Source organism: Pan troglodytes, chromosome 21, assembly GCF_028858775.2.
Source record: "Pan troglodytes isolate AG18354 chromosome 21, NHGRI_mPanTro3-v2.0_pri, whole genome shotgun sequence".
NCBI lineage: Eukaryota > Metazoa > Chordata > Mammalia > Primates > Hominidae > Pan > Pan troglodytes.
Genome location: NC_072419.2, coordinates 24111372 through 24132217, shown reverse-complemented (window position 1 = coordinate 24132217; position 20846 = coordinate 24111372). Strand labels below are relative to the sequence as shown.

At 43.6% G+C, this 20846-nt stretch overlaps 2 protein-coding genes across 10 annotated transcripts in view; one reads left to right on the top strand and one right to left on the bottom strand.

Moving 5' to 3' along the window:
- RRBP1 (ribosome binding protein 1) overlaps positions 1-904 on the top strand; it is a 68813-nt gene extending 67909 nt beyond the window's left edge. For all 6 annotated transcript variants that reach the window (XM_063803127.1, XM_063803125.1, XM_063803129.1 and 3 more), the window contains one exon: positions 363-904. In XM_063803127.1, the coding sequence (XP_063659197.1) occupies positions 363-401 (39 nt within the window). In that variant the 3' untranslated portion in view covers positions 402-904. The remainder of the gene's footprint in view (positions 1-362) is intronic.
- Positions 905-6310: 5406 nt separating this feature from the next.
- Positions 6311-20846, bottom strand: part of DSTN (destrin, actin depolymerizing factor) — a 39129-nt gene continuing 24593 nt past the window's right edge. For all 4 annotated transcript variants that reach the window (XM_009436836.5, XM_009436837.5, XM_514526.9 and 1 more), the window contains 3 exons: positions 13508-13815; positions 9931-10007; positions 6311-7522 (listed from right to left, as the gene is read on the bottom strand). In XM_009436836.5, coding sequence (XP_009435111.1) covers positions 7413-7522; positions 9931-10007; positions 13508-13815 — 495 coding nt within the window. In that variant the 3' untranslated portion in view covers positions 6311-7412. The remainder of the gene's footprint in view (positions 7523-9930; positions 10008-13507; positions 13816-20846) is intronic.

Genomic DNA, 20846 nt, shown 5'->3' with positions numbered 1-20846 from the left:
GGGGACAGAGACTTCCTAACGAGGGCTTCAGCCCACCCGGCCCACCACCCACCCTTCTGGGGTTCCCTTGCTGGGAAGCGAGTGTCTGATCCCCCTGCTGGCCCAGGTCCTCACTTTGCACCTGTGTGGGCCCCTTAGCCAGTGCCCCAGCCCCTGCCCTGCAGGATGATGGTTTCCCCTCAGCTCCCACCAAGTCCTCCCTGTCCCCCAGCCCCAGGGGTCTGTGGCTCCTGTTCTCTGAGGGACTGGAGTGGCTTGAGGGGGTCAATCCAGGGAGGGACTAAAGGCCCAGGGTAGAGGGCAGGTGGTTCTGCCAGGGCTCGTGGCCCAGCCCCCCTCACGCCACCTGCCTTCATTCACAGGAGGACGGCAGCAGCTCAAAGGAGGGCACCTCTGTCTGAGTCTCCTCTTTGGAAAAAGAAGTTACTGTTCAACTTACCAAAATGCCTTACACATTCCTTACAAATAAACCAACCAACCTACACAGCGTTATCCAGGCCCAACTTCCGGTAGCTCCGAGAGAAGCCATGAGAGACAAGTCTCTTAGAGCCACAGAAGTAGACCTTCCAGAGCCCCAGTTTGTAAATGAACCTGTGTCACATTTGATAAACACTATCCTGGGCGCAGCCCCGGGCCACCGCCGAGTGACGCCAAAGCCCTGGTTGACTCTGACAGCCCCGTGGGTGTGTGGGAGGCCGGGCGCTCTGGGGTCTGTCTGTCAGTGCAATCGTTTAGTGTTTTTTCAGTGGGGCGGGGCGGGAAGCGGGTGGGACCGGGCAGCCAGTTCTCAAAGGCTGTGGGGCCGACTGGAGGCCACAGCCCCTCACCCCTAGACATTGCCAACCAGAACTGACGTGTGACCTCCTGGGTGTTGATGCCATTAAAACCAACGTTGGTGCCCGGTGCTGCGGTCTCGTCTGGTCTTCTGCTGGGGCTCCCCCACCCGCTGTTGGGCCCAAGATGAAGAACCAAGGGATGGGGGCGCACTCGGGAAGAGAGTAAGCGTGGGCCTCAGCTGCTTTGAAGGCAGAGGCTGCAGCTCCGCGTAGCATGGGGCTGAGACTCGCTGCTTCCGGGGCCCCCAGCAGTTTTCCTTGTCACCTCCCAGACCTCAGTGCCCTCCGGGCAGGATAAGGGAGCAGGGCCTGCGACACCTGAGAGCCAGACACATTTACTGCTGCCCCGCATCCCGGAGGGGCTGAGGTTTGTGAGCGCGGCTGGTGGCCCGGGCTGTTGTGTGATGGAGGTCCGGGAATGAACAAGGGGTCTCTGTCCTGGCTGGGGCTTAGACACCCACACCCCAGGAGGGTGGGCCAGGGCTGGAGCAGCCCACTGCCTGCCCTCGGGAGGTGGAGTTTCACCTGCAGAAACCAGCTTAGGTTTGCCACGACCCTCAGACCCAGTGTCCTCAGCGGCCCCTGACAGCATGGTCTTTGGCCCCAAGAAGTGTGTCTCTTTGAGTGTAAACAATAGGAACCTGGAGCTTAGTCCACAAAGACGTTCAGAGACTCAGAGTCACAATAGGGCCCCAACCAAGCCCGGAATGGAAGGCGGGTCTGCCTTGACCAAGGACTGTTCACTTTAATCTCCCTGCCAAGCCTCAGAATCTTGGGAGAGGGTCTGCTTGGCCGAACTTGGTTGGGGGACAACTGGGCTCTTGGATGGCAGGTCCTGCAGGACGACATTGTGAGAAGGGTTCTGTCAGGGACAGTGGCAGCAAGAACCGGGGTCTCCACAGGCCTATGAGCTTGGCAGGTGCTCTGGGATCTCTGTCGTGCATGGCCCCTTCAGGTGGTGGCAGTGACTCAGATGGTTTTCACAACCTCAAGACCTAGGGAAGCCCCGCGGTGTGCGTCTGTCTGCCTCCCTTCCTCAGCCCCCCACACGGCCTCTGCCTGCAGCCTTGAACTGCTTAGCCTCAAACTGCTCGGCCCAGACCTTATGTCAGTTCTCAGGAAGTGCCTGTGGGCCACCCAGCTATGGTATGTGGCACTGTGCATCATGGCTGTTCTGGGTGCTGGGAGTCCTGGGAAGGCCCCTGGAGAAGTGGGCTTAAGCTGAGCTCCCAGGAAGAGCAGTTGTGTGTGAGGTGAGGGAGGCTGGCACTCAGGCAGCAGCAGCGTAGAGGCGTGGAGGGTGGGGTGAGGCACGGCCTGTTGTGGAGCCAGGTTACCAAGACTGGGGGGCGCTGGACTGGGGAGGCAGTACAGCCACTGAGGTTTCTGAGCAGGGAGAGCCAAGCCTGCCTGTTTTAGAATTCTCTAGAGGAGGCTGAAGCAGAAAGGGATCCCACGGTCTTGGGACATTGACACCCTGGCTTCTGGCTGGGAGACTGAGTAGCAGGAAGTGCCCGCAAGGACACCTGATGGCTGCCCGTTTCCCGCCCTGTGCCTGGCGCTCAGCGAGCCCTCGGTCCTCCCGGTGAGGTGCATCCCGCCCCATGGAAGTGAAGGTACCTCCCCGGGCTAAAGGCTGGGCAGGTTCAAACCCACCTCTCTGACACGTGGCTAGGCCCCGCAGCCTGGGAGGTCAGTGCTTGTGGGGCAGGGCTGGGCTCTGCAATGTGGGGAGCCCAGGGAAGAACACCCTGGGCTGAGCGCCCCGCAACAGCCACTGGGCCCCCTGCATCCGCGCCCCATGCATCTGGTACAGGGGGCTGAGTGGGAGCACAGGTTCTGGGTGAGGGAGGCCGCCTGCAGGAGGCAGAACTCTGCACGTGGGTGGCTGTAGGTCAGGTCAGTGGTGTGGGCCCCGGTGAGTGTGGGGAACGGACAGACCTGTGCCAGGGCTGCCACCGAATCGCCCCCTCGACCTGCCACACTGCGAGACTGAGCGCTCCATGCTGGGCTGATCCCCTCTGAAGGCACAGGAATGGGGCAGGGGTATCCATTTTGAGCAGAGGAAAGGGGAGACCTTGGGGAAAGAGACAAGGGATGCTGGGGTGCCACGCTGCCGCCTCTGGGTTGTGAGGGGCAGTGGCCTCCTCGTGGACTCTGGCTAAAAGCCTGCTCCCTCAGGCCACCTGCTGGGAGCCCCAGGTCTGTGCATGCAGAAGGGAGGAAGCCGAAGGCAGGTAGCACAGGGTGTAGGACTCCTGTGCGGCTGGCCTGGGAGTTCAGGAAAATGCCACTTGGGAGCTTTTCTCCTGCAGCTCCAGTTCTAAGGGCCCATCATCTGTTGTCCCCGCCTGCCCCAGCAGGGCCAGAGCAGTCCTCAGGCCCGGCAGTGGTACCTCCCAGGTGGGCAGAGGGAGCCTGAGTCTGCCAGGCCGCCGGCTGGGCCCTGCCTCAGGTGGGCCGGGCCTCCTCAACTGTCCCAGGCCAGGTTCCATGTCAGGCTCCAGGGAAGCCAGCTGAGGTGCAGCCCTCGCAAACTTCCTGTGGAAGGGGCTAGCAGCACCCCGCCCCAGGCCCCACAGCATTCCCCAGCGTGGCACAGGTCACTGGCCTGGCCATTCGCAGCCCTGTCCTGCAGCTGTAGCCGAGCTCAGGCAGCACCAGAGGACTGGCTTGTGCTGTTCTTGGAATGAAGTTCACTGTGGAGGCAGGACTCACCCAGCTGCTGCCCGACAGAGGAACCACTGCTCCTCCCTGGCCCAGCTTCACAAAGCCAGACCCTGGGTTTGGGCCACTGGGTGAAGATGATCAGAGCCCACAGAGTAGATGTGAAGTTCCAGGTTAACATGGCCCATAGACAGCACAACAAGACCTGAAGCCCCTCACAGACAGCTGCGCCCTGACGAGCTTCCTCAGGTGTCTCCATGTGATATTCTGGAACACACAGGCACCACGGTGCTGCGCCTGCAGGCCACACCTACGGAAGCGGTGCAGTGAAGGCAGGGAGCCAGCAAGGCCTGAGGGACAGGTGCGGGGAAAGCGAGGTTTTGTTCTAGAAGCCACTCCACGCCCTCCACAGATGCCATCACTACACTTCCTTCAGGGCTGGGTCTGACGAGAGCTCAGAGCGCAAAAGAAATGCTTTCCTTCTTGGCCCTTTCAAATCTTACCCCTAGCACTGAACAAAGTCTAACCTTTGAATTTCAGATGTTATAAATGTGGAAAGATGATCCAATTATAAGAGGAATGAAGTGAATTCTCCTGAGGTGGTGGAAATAGCTCAGGAACAGAAACCAAGAGATCTGAGTTTTTGTCCCAGTTCTGCCACTTGTGAGTCGATTAACCTTAGGCAAGTTACTTCACCTCTGGGCTGGTTACTGAGGGTACTGGCCAGAGGCTCCATAAGTCCCTTCCCCAGTGCCCTTTTGGGACTGTGCAGAACCCAGAGAGCCCTCAGTAACAAAACGGTACTCAAGCCTGCCTTCCACTGAAACCCTGGCTCCTGGAATACTCCCCTCACCAGCCATAATGCCATTACTGTCCCTTCCAGCTGCAGTCCAGCTGGAACCCAGTCTAGAGCCCGTTCTCAATTTCAGAAATGCCCCAAATCACGAAGAAGTGATGCGTGTTGGGCATATTCAGTCTCTGGTGGTCCGAAGGGCAATTATAGTCAAGAAACAAGTTGCACTTGCTGTGCCTGTGGCAGCCAGTACTCTCCGGAAAGGAAACCACCAAACCAAACCTATTATCCAAGTCACTGTGTCCACTGTTTTTGCAGAGTAATATTATGAGATAACTTCACAGTCAAGCTCTGATTGAATTGTTAGCAATGGCTTTATATGCTGCTTTGTCAGGGCAAGAGAGTAACCGCTAGATGAGACTAAGTCAGCTTTCCACAAACATATTTTTGCAGTGTGTTAGCATTTGTGAAGAGGTAAACGTATTTTCTGGAAACAGAGTATACTTGCAGTTTTGTTCCTGACCAACAGTAGACCAATCAGCTGAGGTCTGAACCCTAATGATGTGCCAGAATCGCCTTGAGTGCTTGGTAGCACAATTCTTGGGCCTCAGGAATCCACTAAGACTTTCTCAAAAGTTCCCCTAGAGACTAACTACTAGCATTTTATTCAATTTCTGGAGTGAGTTCTAGATGCTTACATCACATCCCTTTGTACTGTCTGAAATCCTTCCCACAGAAGACACCTCACACACGCACAACAGTGCCACACTTAAGCCAACACCACAGGAAAAATTTCCTCCTTCTAAAACTCCTTGACCAAATATCTTGCTTTACCTACATGGCTGACTTTTGAGTACGGCAGTCTTGGGCTTATGGCACTTTCCTGGAGGCCTGTTAATCACAATCACTAGCAGGACACAGTGGCTCACAACTGTAATCACAGCACTCTAGGAGGCCAAGGCAGGAGGCTTGCTGGAGCCCAAGAGTTCAAGGATGCAGTGAGTTATGATTGCACCACTGCACTCTAGCCTGGGGGAAAGAGTGAGACCCTGTCTCAAAAAACAAAACCCACACTAAAAGCATTGCTACAAAGTAAAGAAACAAGAAATTCAGGATGAATGACAAGCAGCCAGCACTATTTTCTAGACAATTCCAAAATATTTTAAGCATAATCTTGTCTCACAAAAACCTGGCATGTGGATCAACATTAAAATGTTCCCCACCCTAGACTGCACTTAAACCTAGATGGCATAGCCTACTACACACCTAGGCTGTATGGTAGAGCCTATTACTCCTAGACCACAAACCTGGACAGCATGTTACTATACTGAATACTGTCGGCAACTGTAACACAATGGTATTTGTGTATCTAATTACAGTAGAAAATACATTATAATTGTATGGGACCACCATAGTATATGCAGTCTTTGACATGTAATAATGCACAGCTGTGTATCAAAATGCTAACCATGTGATGGTATGTGGTAGGACAATGTATAATTTCCCTTTTCTCTATTTTCTAAATTTTAAATGTGAATTTATAATTTTGTATAATATTTATTACACTTATAGTGTAATAAACATTGAAAACGTTCCCAACTTTTACACCAACTTTCTTATTCACCAGAGGGAATTGTGACTTTTTTTTTGAGACAAGGTCTTGCTCTGTCATCCAGGCTGGAGTACAGTGGCACGATCTCAGCTCACCTCCTGGGCTCAAGTGATCCTCCCACCTCAGCATCCAAAGTAGCTGGGACTACTGACGTGCACCACCACACCCGGCTAATTTTATTTTTAGTAGATGAGATCCCACTATGTTGCCCACGCTGATTGTCAAACTTCTGGCCTATCCTCTTGCCTCGGCCTCCCAAAATGCTGGGATTACAGGAGTGAGCCACCACACTCAGCCAACCTTAACTCTTAATTATTGGAAATACCCAAACCTCAATGACTTACCCCATATGGAAGGCAAAATCCTGTATTCCCAATTCACACACGAAAATTACACGAGAGATAAGTCAAAAATGCTTCCTTTATTACATAAAGCCAATACTGCTACTTCTAAGTTCAACTGTGCATCTCTATATCGTTCAAAGTGTTACGCCCGTGATATTAACAATGACCGCTTCCAAGTGTCAGTGAACAGTGGCTCCCTGTGAGTGTCATCATGGTACCTCTCCCCATTGCACACAAGTCAACAAACTGCTCTAGAAAGTTAAGTTCTCCCAGGCCCAGAGTAAACATATACTCAATATTCTTCCATACTTTATTATACCATAAGCAGCAAACTTCTGAAGGAGATACAATTAAAGATACCACAGGTGTCCTAGCTTGTCAATATTCTGTTTTATCATTTTCATTAACAAAGCAGATTAAAATGTAGCCCTAATTTGCATTATAATTAGTTGTTACAAGACACTGCACATTCTCCTGAAGACACAATGATTTCCAAGATGCCAGGTCACTCTTCCAATCAGTGAACGGCGAGCTCACTGGCAGGTGCAGGGCTACTTCCTGTATTCCAATGATGTGCTTGAAATAGCGCTTTGCAAGATCAGCGTGGATTATGTGGACACAATTTTGAGGCAATCTCCATTACACATTTGGTAGAAGTAGAAGACTGCCTAACTTAATCTTACTATTAGTGTATTAGTGTTGTTATATTTATGAAGACATATTATATTCCATTATTCTGCTTAGCTCAAGGAAGAATAAAGAATTTGGACCAAAATTATAACCAGATTATGAGCAATTTCCTAAGCAAAAGAAACAAAGTAAATGCTGAGGTTAATAAAGATGTAATAATTCTCTTCACATGGCCTTTAATGTTTTGTGAACTGTGTAATTTAAAATCCTGAGCTTAACAAAAATCTTTATAAATCAACTCATCAAAACAGGCATTTGGCCAATAAGAATTTAATTTCACATCAATAAAACTTTAGACTTCAGATTTATTTAGGGCTGTTTGCATATGTTTATAGAATATTTAGTTTACTCTAAAAGATGACAAGACAGCTCCCCCTCAGTGAGACCCTGGCCTAAATATATTTGCTTTATTTATATAGCAAGAGGATAACATTAAACATGGAAGCTTTCAATTTGTGGCACTGAATAATCTACACAGGGCATCCTTCAAAGGCTACAATTAAGGATCCACCTAACTTTTCAGCAATACAAGCCCGATTGAGATCTTCTGGTCCATTTGCTTGACATTCATGTTTTATGCCTAGAGAAGAAAAACAACACTTCTATTTAGAATTATGGCAGCAGTTTACCTCTTTCTCTTAAGATAACCAAACTTTTAAAAGACCAGTTCTAATCTGGATAAACTGGGGTATATACAAACATGGAATACTACACAGTAACGAGAATAAATAATTGTAACTACATGCATCAAGATAGATGGGCCTCACAAACAGCATTCACTGAAAGAATCCAGATTTAGAATGCATATATTCTATTATATATATAGGTATAGCATACAAAATCAGCCCGCGCTAACTTAACGCTGTTAGAAGCCAGGGTGCTGGCTACTTTGAGGAGGAAGGGGCAGGCAGAAGTGCTATGAATTGAAGGGAACAGCACCAGGGAGGCTTCTGGGGTGCTGGTCATTAGATTAAGAAATAACCATTATGTTCACTCTGAAAAATTCAACACATTCTACAATAATTTGTGACATACACTTTTCTAAAGATATGTTGTACTTTGCTAAAAAGCTAAAAGGCAGGTCTAGTAAGAAAATTTTCTTGGTTTTTAAAACATAAAAATACAAATGATTTTTGATTGCACAGTTGATTTTGTCAACTGTATTGAAAAGTAAACAGCTGGCTCTTCAATGGTATTACACACACATTTATGAAATCGATCACAATGAAAACTATGTGAAATATGTTACTGATTGCTTTCTTAGAACAATTACACTACCACAATGCAAAAACGAGCTCAATTATGGATTACATATAGTAGCTTCTCTGTAAATGGCCACTGTCTTTTAAATAAGCTGCATGGTTATTCCCATCATTTAAAGACCATTATTTCTCAAGCTGCTGAAAGCACAGCAGGTCAGCTTTTGAACTACTCAGGACTGATCTGAGAAAGCCAGTAGATGCTTTCATTAGAAAAAAGGCAGCATGGTCACTATCTTTTTTTTTTTTTTGAGACAGAGTTTTGCTCTTGTTGCCCTGGCTGGAGTGCAATGGTGCGATCTCAGCTCACTGCAACCTCTGCCTCTTGGGTTCAAGCATTCTTCCTGCTTCAGCCTCCCAAGTAGCTGGGATTACAGGCATGTGCCACCACGCCCGGCTAATTTTTTTTTTGTATTTTTAGTAGAGACAGGGTTTCACCATGTTGGTCAGGCTGGTCTCGAACTCCTGACCTCAGGTGATCCACCTGTCTTGGCCTCCCAAAGTGCTGGGATTACAGGCATGAGCCACCACACCCGGCCGGCCACTATCTTTTAGTATCACCAAATCAAGTGTGCAAAGCAATTCCCTTTACTGAAAGGCAATGCAGAATAAAGATAATAAGGAATCCACTGTGAACCTTTTGGTTGGGCTGGGAAAGTGTTGAAGCTAAAGGATTTAAAAGTGTCAGTTAGCAACCCAGTGACACACTTCTGGGGGGTGCCAAACATCAAACCAAATGCACGAAGAACCTGACCCGGCAATAAACTATGCAGCAGCAAGGCTCGGGAAAGGAAGCAAGAATTTTTTTTTCCAAACTAAGTAAAACAGGCTAGGGCAAACCTGTTCTACCATGAAAATATAAAAACCAGTGACAGTAAAACAAACAAAACAAAATCAACATCAGGCCAAGCCCTTGTGACCTTGGCTCACTCAGCTGTTTGGAAATAGCCATGGCAGGAAGGTGGCAGGGCAAACTCTTAAACTAAAACTCACACATGAGACCAAGTCTCCCCTTCTACAGCTGAGAGAATCAAGGCCCATGGAGGTTAAGCAGTTCTGGCCAAGGCTACACAGCAGTTAGACAGGCTTCGCCCTCAGTGCAGGCCTTTGGGCACTTGCCCCATGCACGTTCTTTCCATCATACCAACATTTTCTCCTGGCTGAAGTCTGGCCAGGCCATCTCATCAGGATCCCAATCACCCAGTGGCAAGTCAAATACAACTGACCAGCTCAGGAGTGGGTGCACTTTCCTTGGGACACAGATGAATTAATTACCTAAAATCATGCCATTCAACAGTAAAGCTGGAGAAAAGAGCATCCTTTCTCATTTAGGTACATTTCCTTTTTGCAACTTTATTATAACAACTACATTCAAAGGCAAGAGCAAATTTACTATTATGTCCAATGTTAAACAATCAGTCTCCACCTCCTACATGAGAAAACTGGTAGCACCTCAAACTAGTTTAAAACCAGCCTGAATAAACGATATATATAGACAATGTCAAGGGTATAGTTATTAAACACAGGCTGGGCAGACCCAGAGCAACCAGCACAAAGCAGAAGATACATGGAAAGCCAAATTCAGTCTTCTGCTTTTCTCAAAACAAGTAACACTTCTCCCTTGTGCCCGAAGCTCTGCAAAAAAAATAAGGTGCTTCTCAGAAAAGGTGCTGCCCCATTCTGAGTGTTCACCATACCTCTACATATTCAGAGGTCATCTAGAACGTACCTTGAAATTTCTTTTTAATTGCATCCTTGGAGCTTGCATAGATCATTTTACTTTTCAGAGGTGCTAGTTCTGGTGCCCTAGATAGAAAGATACCAAAAATGAAAAAAGTGGTTTAGAGAAAGTATAACTTGCAACTTGTTAAACATTTGCTTGTGTAAACATTTGCTGAGAATCCTCAGACTTTCCTGAGATATTTTCTCTTAACTGCACATTTTTTCTACCTCCCCAGCAGCTCAGAGAGGAAATGCTACAGATAGGCATATGTAGAATCACTCAGGTTGACCAGGGTGGGAAAAAAGAAGAGAACCACTGGTGGCAAAAGACAATCACCAATTAAAAATCAGATTACAGTGGCCATAATGAAAGAACCAACACCGAGTACTTCACTGTATAACCCAATTCTTTTTCTTCAGAGTATTTTTCATTATTATTAATAAAGGATTGGATTCGGGCTAATATTTACACAAGGTTTTTGACGGTTTTTCTAGTTGGAAAAAAGTTTTAAAATACATAAAAGTACAGAGAATAATCCGTAAGTACGTGTGACCCAGAATTAAATGCTAATATTTTGGCACCTTTGCTTCAGATTGTTTTCTAAAAAAGAATAAATCAAAAACTTTAAAAAAAGGAAAAAAAAGAATAAATTACAAATAAAAGTCCTTTTCTTAGACTTCCCCAGTCCCTTCATCTATTCCAATAGCAGGTTTTGATCCCACAGGTACTTGTTTTCTTAGTCTAACATAACAATACATGTTTAATTACAGATCTGGGCGTCCACGTTTCAATAATTCTCTGGAAAAAAATATTAAATCCACTTGTATAATCTCATGATTCTAAAGATTTCTAAATGGCAACTCACCAATAATTATGTCTTAACTGTCAATATTATTACTATCTTTTTATATTTATAACATTGGAGCGCGTTCTCCATCTTGAAGGGAAGCGTGTTAGAAGCACAGCATATGCGTCACAGCACCTTCAGCAGCAACACTGAAGAATAAGGATGATTAGTAACGGACAGAAACCCTCCCACTCAGACTGCTTGCACGGAGGTCCTTCTTTCCTCTGTACGCCAACCCATAGGCCCACCTCCATGCCACACTGCTAAAATATCACAGAGAAGATGCAGTACAGTAAGTCCACATTTAACATTGTCAATCAGTTCTTGGAGCCTGTGACTTAAAACAAAATGACATATACCAAAACCAGTATTTTTTTTTCTCAATGTTATAACAAAACTACATTGAAAGAAATGACGTTATTTGAGGACCTGGTGTATGTTGTTTTGCTTAAAGTTGTAGTTTCCAAGAGCCTACTGGAGGTCATTAAGATATTACTGTATAGCTAAATACTTCTGAGCATTTAATAATTCCATTTAGCTGCCGTATTTCCAGGACATTCAACAGCCATGAGCACTGGCATGTGGACCTCACCTAGTGTACCCCTTACCCTAGTGAGCAGAGATTCCATTCTTGGGAAAAAGGGCAGTCTGTCTCTCAGAGGCTTATTCCTCCCAATCCTAAGGTCCAGTGAAGGAGGCAGAGCCATCACAACCTCAGGACTGGCAGATGTTTGAGCTACAGGGTGGGTACTTTTTATTTTTTTGAGGCGGAGTCTCGCTCTGTCACCCAGGCCGGCGTGCAGTGGCGCGATCTCGGCTCACTGCAACCTCTGCCTCCCAGATTCAAGCGATTCTCCTGCCTCAGCCTCCCGAGTAGCTGGGACTGCAGGCGTGTGCCACTATGCCCAGTTAATTTTAGTAGAGATGGGGTTTCACCATGTTGGTTGGCCAGGATGGTCTCAATCTCTTGACCTCGTGATCTGCCCACCTCCACCTCCCAAAGTGCTGAGATTACAGGCATGAGTCACTGTGCCCAGCACAGTGGGTACTTTTCTTATGAAAATAGGTCAGAAACATAAAAAAGCATCAGCTGTTCTGATTTTATTCTAACCAAATTGTTAAACTACTTTAAGAGCTGCTCCCTGGGCCATGGGCGGAGCTTGTTATAGAAAATGCCTTTAATAAGGTTCTACCTTTTCTTAAGTAATAGTGTAACAGTGCAAAATAAACCACTGCACTAACACTAAATTTCCTTTCTTCTATTATTTTCCACATTAAAAAAAGTAAGAATGCATACTTTTCATAATTACAAAATACATAAAAAGCAGAAAAAATACCTGCAAATTAAGGAAATACCGACCAATTTAAAAGCCTAAACCATTAGCTGGCCTATCTGCCACTCAGCTGTGAATGCCAGAAGAGCAGGGACTTAACCTGTTTTATTCACAGCTGTTTTCCCAGGCCCTAGCACAATAGCTGGCGTGTAGTAGAAATAAAGTTCAGTAAATGCACCTTCATTCAAATCCTTGTTAATTTTCAGTCTTATGTACCAGCTTCAATGGACTCTAAGCTGCCTGAATACGTGCACCCTGACCTCATATTTGCATTCCTCACAGCAACTTGGTTTAATCAAGTGCAGTAAAAGCTTACTGAAATAGAAGTGAGGTGTGACCTCGAGTTATCTTCCTTTTTAAACCACAATCCTCTGCATCTCCTACTCCCATATCCCTTTTACACTCCAAGCTATTGATGGCACATAGCTAAAAGCTAAGTCCCTCCCTGCCTTGCCCTGACTCAGGCCAAAGTATCAAGAGAATCCTTGCCCCTCTAAAAAAAAAAAAAATCAGGTAGTGTTACCATTTCTCCCTCCCCTTGGAAACTAAAGAATTCTACTCCTGGCCATATCAAGGAATGCAGTATAATAGTATAATATTCAATAAATGAGGGATCCAGGTGTAACTTTTTTCTAAAGCTTCATCTCAAATACCGACTTGCCTGAAAAGACCAGAATAACTAAACAACATTTCAAGAAAAAGGCCACAAAAATAACTTTATAGCACTGTTTCACTATCTAGAGTAACACTGCCCAACAGAGTTTTCTGCAATGATGGAAATGTTCTGTATCTGTGCTACTCAATAAGGTGGCCACTAGTCAGATGTGGCTACTGAGCATTTGAAATGTGGTAATTCATTCAGCTAACAAACTGAATTTTTAATTTTAAATAATTTAAATAGCCACATGTGGCTAGTGACTACACTACTAAACACTGCAATTGCAGAGCAAATTATAGCAGGGAGGGAATGGTACCAATTTCTTCAAAGGTAGCAGACCACAGAGGCACAAGGAAGGGGTGTAATTTAAAAGAGTAGAAGGCTGGTTCCTGGCATGGCTCGTTGGAAAAGTAGGGTTTTGGCTTATAAGTAAGAAAGTTAAAAGAAGTAGGAAATGTTAGCTTATAAAAGCAGTACATTCAGAGGATGCCTCCTGTCCTTTCCCCATTAAAAAAAAAAAAATTACTGAGAGTCACATAACAAGTAGATAGAAAATAGTCAAAATTTAGTTTGGGTCCCATAAACATCAGCCCTGGTAACATTATGAAACCTGTAAATAAAAATTAAATGACAACAACTGCAAATAGTTTGAATAAAAATTACTTTGGTGCTGGAACTGGTTTTCCTTTCCCGAGTGCTAACAAAATGAGTTTTACAGAGGCTCAATATTTCTAACATGCTTACCACAAAAAAAACATCAACTCTTCTTTTCTGGATTCTTTTGTTTCAAAGCTTGCATCATACAAAGCATAGCGACAATCTTTTTCAGGAAGCATTCCCACAAAATGCTTGAAAGGATCAGTTATGGTTACACCAACATCTCCAACCAAGATCTCTTTGCCTTCTTCTACAATGATGCACTTTTTGTCTGCACTGAGACAAAAAATGACAGCCTTCTTTCTTTTCTTGATTTCTTCTGGTGTGGAGCATTTACGAACTTTCATGTCATAAAAAATGCGACATACTTCATCAGCTACTTGCACTCCTGAGGCCTATGATGAGAAAATACATGAGAAAAAGACTTACAATTTTTATTGTGCCAAACATAAAATAATAAATTATGCTTATAGATTGGCATATATTTAACATTTTAAAGGTATATCATCTAACTAAAAAACTAGAAATTTGAGATGTAATCACTACTAATTTTAGACATCAAACTTTTTAAAAGATCACAAATATATGCCATTCCTCACTACTGCACAGGGGTAAGGAAACGTTCAACTATAGCAGCCTCTCCTACCCTAGAACCTCAAAAGAAGTGTTTCCTAAGGTGCTGGGTTATTTTCTTCTTATACAGGTTGCTTAGAGCCTTGACCACAGGCAGATCATCTTCCCAGTATGTATATTCATGATACCTAAAATTCCTTTTGTAATACACAGTAGCTGGTCATAGCTGCTAGACTGGGAAATTTCCATCCCTACAGCATCTCTTTCTCTAATAAAAAAAAAAAGATTTATTAAGAGGTCTTTGCTCTACTCACATTTCAAAATTATGTGATCAATATTCAGTATTAGTCACACTTGCCATTAAAATTTCACTTAAAAATTCCAAATTTTAAACTAAGATTAGAATAAATAAGAAAATGTCTACTGCTATAATAAAGAGGGTAGCTTAATTAGGGATTATACTGACCAGAAAAATAACCTTTTGCTATGTTATACTTGCTATTCTGGGCTGAAGGACAGTTAAACAAAATCTTGATAGCACAAGATCTTAAACCAGTTTTTAATTTTTTCATCTTGAGGAATGTGCTATTTACATTAACTTTATTATATCCAAATTGTTAATGCCTCATTAACTACTTTGTTTTGCATGTTAGCTTTTCTAAAGCAAGAATTATAAAGCCCAACAAGAGATGCCCAGGAGGCTCTGCCAGTCATGGTTGAACAGCACTGGAGGATGATTAGACTAAGGGAAGAATGTAGACAATCAAATGTGTGACTGCAGGAGATGTGGCTGTAGACAAAGCCTGCCTCCCCATCAGTTATACAACAAATGCCTTTCCTAAGGAGTATATGCCCAATGTCTTTGACAACTACAGCACCCAGACATCTGTGGATGGCCAAATCATCAGCCTGAACCTGTGGGACACCACTGGCCAAGAGGAGGAATATGACCAACTGTGACTGTTCTCCTATCCCCAGACCAATATCTTTGTCATTTGTTTTTCCATTGGCAACTCATCCTCTTATGCCAATGTGAGGCATAAGTGGTACCCAGAGGTCTCCCATCATTGCCTCAATGTATCTGGTATGCTGGTAGGCACCAAAAGGGACCTGTGGAGTGACCATGAGACAGTGAAGAAGCTGAAGGAGCAAAGCCAAGTGCCAATGACTCCTCAGCAAGGCCCTTCCCTGGCTAAGCAGGTGGGAGCTGTGAAGTATCTGGAAAGTTCAGCCATGATGCAGGATGGGGTGCATGAGAGATGGGGTCTCGTTATGTTGCCCAGGCTGGAGCCTAGTGGCTATTAACAGGAATGATCATAGCACACTACAGCCCTGAACTCCTAAAATTGGGCAGTCCTTCTGCCTTGGCCTCCCAGATAGCCAGGGCTGCAGGTGCATGACAAAGCGGCTGGTTACTTCATTCTTTTTACTGTTGAATAATGTTCCATTGTTTGGATATCCCACATTTTCCTTATCTATTCAGCAGTTGATAGACATTTGGGTTGTTTCCACTTTTTGACTATTAACACTGCTATAAACACTCGTGTACAAGGTTTTGTGTGGGCATGTTTTTAATTCTCTTGGGTAGAAAACTAGGAGTGGAATTGTTGGGTCATATGGTCAATTTATGTAAAACCATGCTTTGAGTCAAGAATGGTATCTTTAGGCTGGGTAGTGGCTATGCCTGTAGTCTCAGCACTTTAGAGGGAGAGGGCAGGAAGATCACTTGAGTTCAGGCGTTTGAGACCAGTGTGGGCAACATAGGGAGACCGTGCCTCTAAAATTTTTTTAATGAAAAGGGAAAAATGAATCATAAGCAATAGAATTTAAATACTAAACAATGGAAAAATATTAATGATACCCAAATGTCAAATCATTTAAGAAATAAAAATGCACATAAGATGAAGATAACCAACAGAATGAGAGAAAACATCCAAAAATCCTACAAGGAACTTGTCAGAATAAAGAACCCTTACAACTCAATTATAAAAAAAGGCAAATACTTCAATTAAAAAACAGTTTTAAAGGATTTAAATAGACAGTTCTCCAAAGATGTATAAATGGTTAATAAGGACGTGGAAAAAATGCTCAACATCAATAGTGATTAGGGAAAAGCAAATCAAAACCATAATGAGATACCTCTTCACTTCAAAACCATAATGAGTCACCCACTAGGAGGGCTAAAATAAAAAAGATGGACAATGACAAATGTTTGTGGGGCCATGGAGAACTTGGAACCCTGATATGCTACTGTAGAACTGTAAAAGGGTACAGCTGCTTTGGCAAACAGTTTGGCAGTTCCTCAAAAAGTTAAACATAAAGTTAACACCTGACCTAGGAATTCCACTCTTAGGTATATATACTCAAGACAAATGAAAATGTGTCCATACCAACACCTGTACACAAATGTTCATAGCAACATTATTCAAAATAGACCAAAAGTGAAAACAATCCTAAAGTCCATTTAGTGATGAATAGATTTTTAAGATGTAGTATATCCACACAATGGAATATTTCTTGGCCATTAAAAAAATGAGGTACTGATACATGCTACAACAAGGATGAACCTTGACAAACACTGTGCTAAGTGAAAGAAGCCAGACAGAAAAGGGCACCTATTGCATGATTCTATTTATACGCAATGTTCAAACTGGGTAAAATCAACAGACAGAAGGTAGATTAGTGGTTTCCAGAGGTTGAGAAAAAAGGGGAATGGGGAGTGACTGCTAATGAGTATGGGTTCCTTTCTGAAGTAATGAAAATGTTCTGGAAGTTGACAGGAGTGATGCATACACAACTGTGAATATACTGAAAAACCACTGAATTGAACTGTACTTGGTGGTATGTAAATTATACCTCAATAAAGTTATTACAACAAATACCATGTGGTCTCACTTAGAAATAGGAACTAAATAATGTGTACACCTGGACAGAGTGTGAAATAACAGACAATGGAGAGCCGGGGGAGGATGAGAAATTAATTAATGGGTAGAATGTATGTTATTTGGGTGATGGATACCCTAAAAGATCTGGCTTCACTGCTACCATCCATGCATGTAGCAAAATTACACTTGTACCCCCATACATTTATACAAACAAATAAAAATAAAGTTGTCACTTTAAAACGCATGCAAGAATTCTGGGAGAAAGATACACTAAGATCCTACCATTTACTTAATATTAAGGTAACTGGGTTATTTCATCATCTCATTCATTAAAGATCTCTAAATAACACACTCCAATGCCATCTACTCCACATTTTCTGTTCATAAATGAACATTCACTCTAATAAAGTGGCAGAAACAGAAAATTAGGACTAGAAAACTTATAAGTACACAATATTACCTCATTCCTAATTTTAAAAAGCACTTTTCTTAAACCTTTTACTGCTTTAGGAGTACCATATTTCTGATCTTTACAACGTATCTTACGTTAAGCAAGTTAAGAATCTTCATTTTGCAACAGATGAATAAAATGTTCAAAGCAACAAAAATTGAAGAACTAGAAACAGATCCCAATCCCTCTAACTCCCTAGTCCATAATGTTGAAGTCACATTTGACCCAACAAGCAATTTCTAAAAGCAGGAAGGCAACACCTAAAGCCTTATATTCAATCAACCAATCTTTAAATACATCAATCAATATCTAAGCATCTCAAACATTCTAAATTCTGATTTGTAAATTAAATCAATGATGTACTAGTAATCAAAAACAAAGTAAATGTGCATTCTGCAATTATAAAACAGATAAATCTCAGCCAAATCTGGCTGTAACTTACAAGCTCCTTAAAAACCTCAGTAAGGAAGAATTTTGTCTTTTTTTCTATCAGAAGTGATGTTTGTGGAGGTTTCTTATACCATTAGACACTTGTGCTTGAGCAAATTAACACTGAATACTGTGAAGGAGAAACTGGCACAGAAACTGGAAGCAGAAAACCAATTTTGACACAATTACAAATATTCAGAGAAGAAAGCTGTGAACTACAGCAGTGAGGTTAAAAACAGAAAAATTCAAGGACATGTCAAAGTCAAACCAATATAGCTGAATGAGACACAAAAGAGTGGTATCAGAGAAGCCCCAGGATTCTCTCGATTAGTGACTAGACTGCGATATATGAACAGAAAAGGAAATATGGCACAGTACGACACATCCACTCTGAAGACTGTGCAAGACATCTAGGTGGAGATGACCAGACAGCGGCAGAAATATGAGCACGGATCTCGTTGGAAGGCTTCACCTAATCCATATTTTGGACTAGCCCACACCATGGGGTCACCAACATTAAGCAGCAAAAGAAAAACCAATCTAGTTTCTCACCACTGAGTATGTAAAAATTAAAAAGAGAAACCCATCAAGGACACTAAAAAGAAGTAATCAGAAAACTAACAAGAAAAAGTAAGAAGGAAGAAAGCAGCATCTTAGAAGCAAGGGAGAATATTTTGAGGAGGAAAGTCATCAACAGCCAATTCTGCAGTATTTCAGAGAATGAAATACTGCAGAAATTGCCAAGACCACTGGGCTTGGCAATTGGGCCTCTGAACATTTCAACAGATGGGAGAAATGGGACAGAAGTCAACCATAATGGACTGGGGACCCATGGGGAATTGAAGAGGTAAAGACAGAAAACGTAAGATGGTTAACAATGAAGAAAAAAGGGAAGACTGAATGCTACTTCATGCAAGTTGTCTTATGATTGGGGAGATGTAACTGTTCTAGATATTTAAGAACTTGAAGGAATAAAGAGGAAGAGCCAAAACGTTAAAAAAAATTAAAACATACACTGAGTACTTACTATTGATAGACACTTCTAAATCACAACAATTCTATGAGACAGCTACTATCACTATTTGCATCTTAAAGATGCAAATTTTTCTACTGAGGCATAGCAAAATTAAATAACTTGCCCAGGGTCACAGAGTAAACAATAGAGGAATTGGGATTTGAACTCTGGCAATTTGGCTCCAGAGGAGATACTTTTTTTGTTTTTTTATTTTTTATTTTTCAGATGGACGTTCGCTCTTGTCATCCAGGCTGGAGTGCAACAGCACAATCTCGGCTCAGTGCAACCTCTGCCTCCTGGGTTCAAGCAATTCCAGAGGAGATAATCTTAATCACTCATACAATTAACAATATCAGAGATCTAAAGAAATGGATAAGATCCACAGCACAGATGGGAGAGTTAGCCTAAGAAAAAGATAAACATTTTTTTCTCTGAAACAGGGAGGAAGGGAAAATGACAGTTTTGAGGTAGAAGGAAGATACACTGCCAAAAATTGTGTCTGAAAGATTCTATTTTCTCTGTGAAGTATAAGGCAGGAGGAGTAGGATGGGTTTGAGGGCACTCCTCCAATCTACTACTACTAACAATTCAGAACAGCTATGACAGGGAGTTCCAAAAGGAACTACCTAAGGACAAGAAAAAGGGCTCTGGGGACCTCCAAAAGGTCAGCTGAGGTCAAGGGGTGGGGGTGGTAGGACAATGCAGTGGAAAGCAGAGGCTGATGGCAGTGTGGAAGGAAAGGACGAACTCTGCATTCTTCCTCAGAGAGTTTACCCAAGCTCAAGCTTTCAATCATCTAAGCCAAAACTTAGTTCAGACTTCTGCTCTTCTGAGCTTCTAGTCTTTACATTCAATTTCCTATCTCACATCTCCAGTTGTGTGTCTCAAAGGCATGTGATACACAACATGTCTAAAGTAAAAAACAAGCTGGTCCATTTCTAACCAGTCTTCCTTTCTCAGTAGCTATCACCACCCTCCTAGTCACAATAAGGCTCCAAGCCTAAGAGATGTTCTTAGCAACTCCTCCATTATCTTACTCTTTGGATTTTCATCTTTCTCTGATACATTCATCTCATTTCACCCTCAGTCCAAGCTCCCATTGCCTCTTACCTGGACTGCAGTAACTCCTCAAGTGGCTGCAGAGGAGGGAGATTAGGATATGTATACGTCATACTGTTTTCTCTTCTTGGCTGAACAGGAAAGACTGCATTCCCCAGCCTTCCTGGCAAGCTGAGTTGGCTGTATGACTGAGTTCTGAACAGCCAAGCTGGGCCCAGTTATGTAAACTACTTCCAGTCCTGGCCCTTTAAAAGTGATCTTTAAATACACTAAATACAGCTTTTTAGATGTGAATCCTACCACAATAAAATGATTTTTAAAACATCAAAGTGATCTTAAAGCTCTGTTTTCTCCCACCAAGATGACCTTGGTAAGCATACTTCATGATAGGAGAAGGCTGCCCAACCCTTCTGGACTCTGCGTGACAGAGACAAATCTTTACTGTGTTAAGTCACTGAGATTTTGAATTTAATTTGTTATTGCGGTTCTAATACAACAAGACTGCCCATACCAACTGCCCATCACCTTTACCCTCCAATTCATCCTCTACATAAACATGAATCTGATCACCATACTTAAAACAGTCCAGTGGCTTTCCATTGATCTGAAGGTAAAAAATAGCTATTTATTTATTTATTTATTTATTTTTGAGATATGGTGTCACTTCGTCACCCAGGCTGGACTGCAGTGGCATGATCATAGCAAACTGCAGCCTCGCACTCCTGGGCTCAAGTGATCCTCCCACCTCAGCTTCCTGAGTACTGGGACTATAAGCACGTGCCACCATGCCCAGCTAATTTTTTAAATTTTTTTTGTAGAGACAAGGTCCCACTATGTTGTCCAAGCTGGTCTCAAACTTCTGGCCTCAAACTATTGTCCTGCCTTGGCCTCCCAAAGTGCTGAGACTACAGGTATGAGCCACCACCCCCAGCCCAACAATGGGTTCCATTTGGCTGTACCTACCTCTTCAGCCTTATCTTATAGACCACACACTGCAATTTCACTACCCTGGCT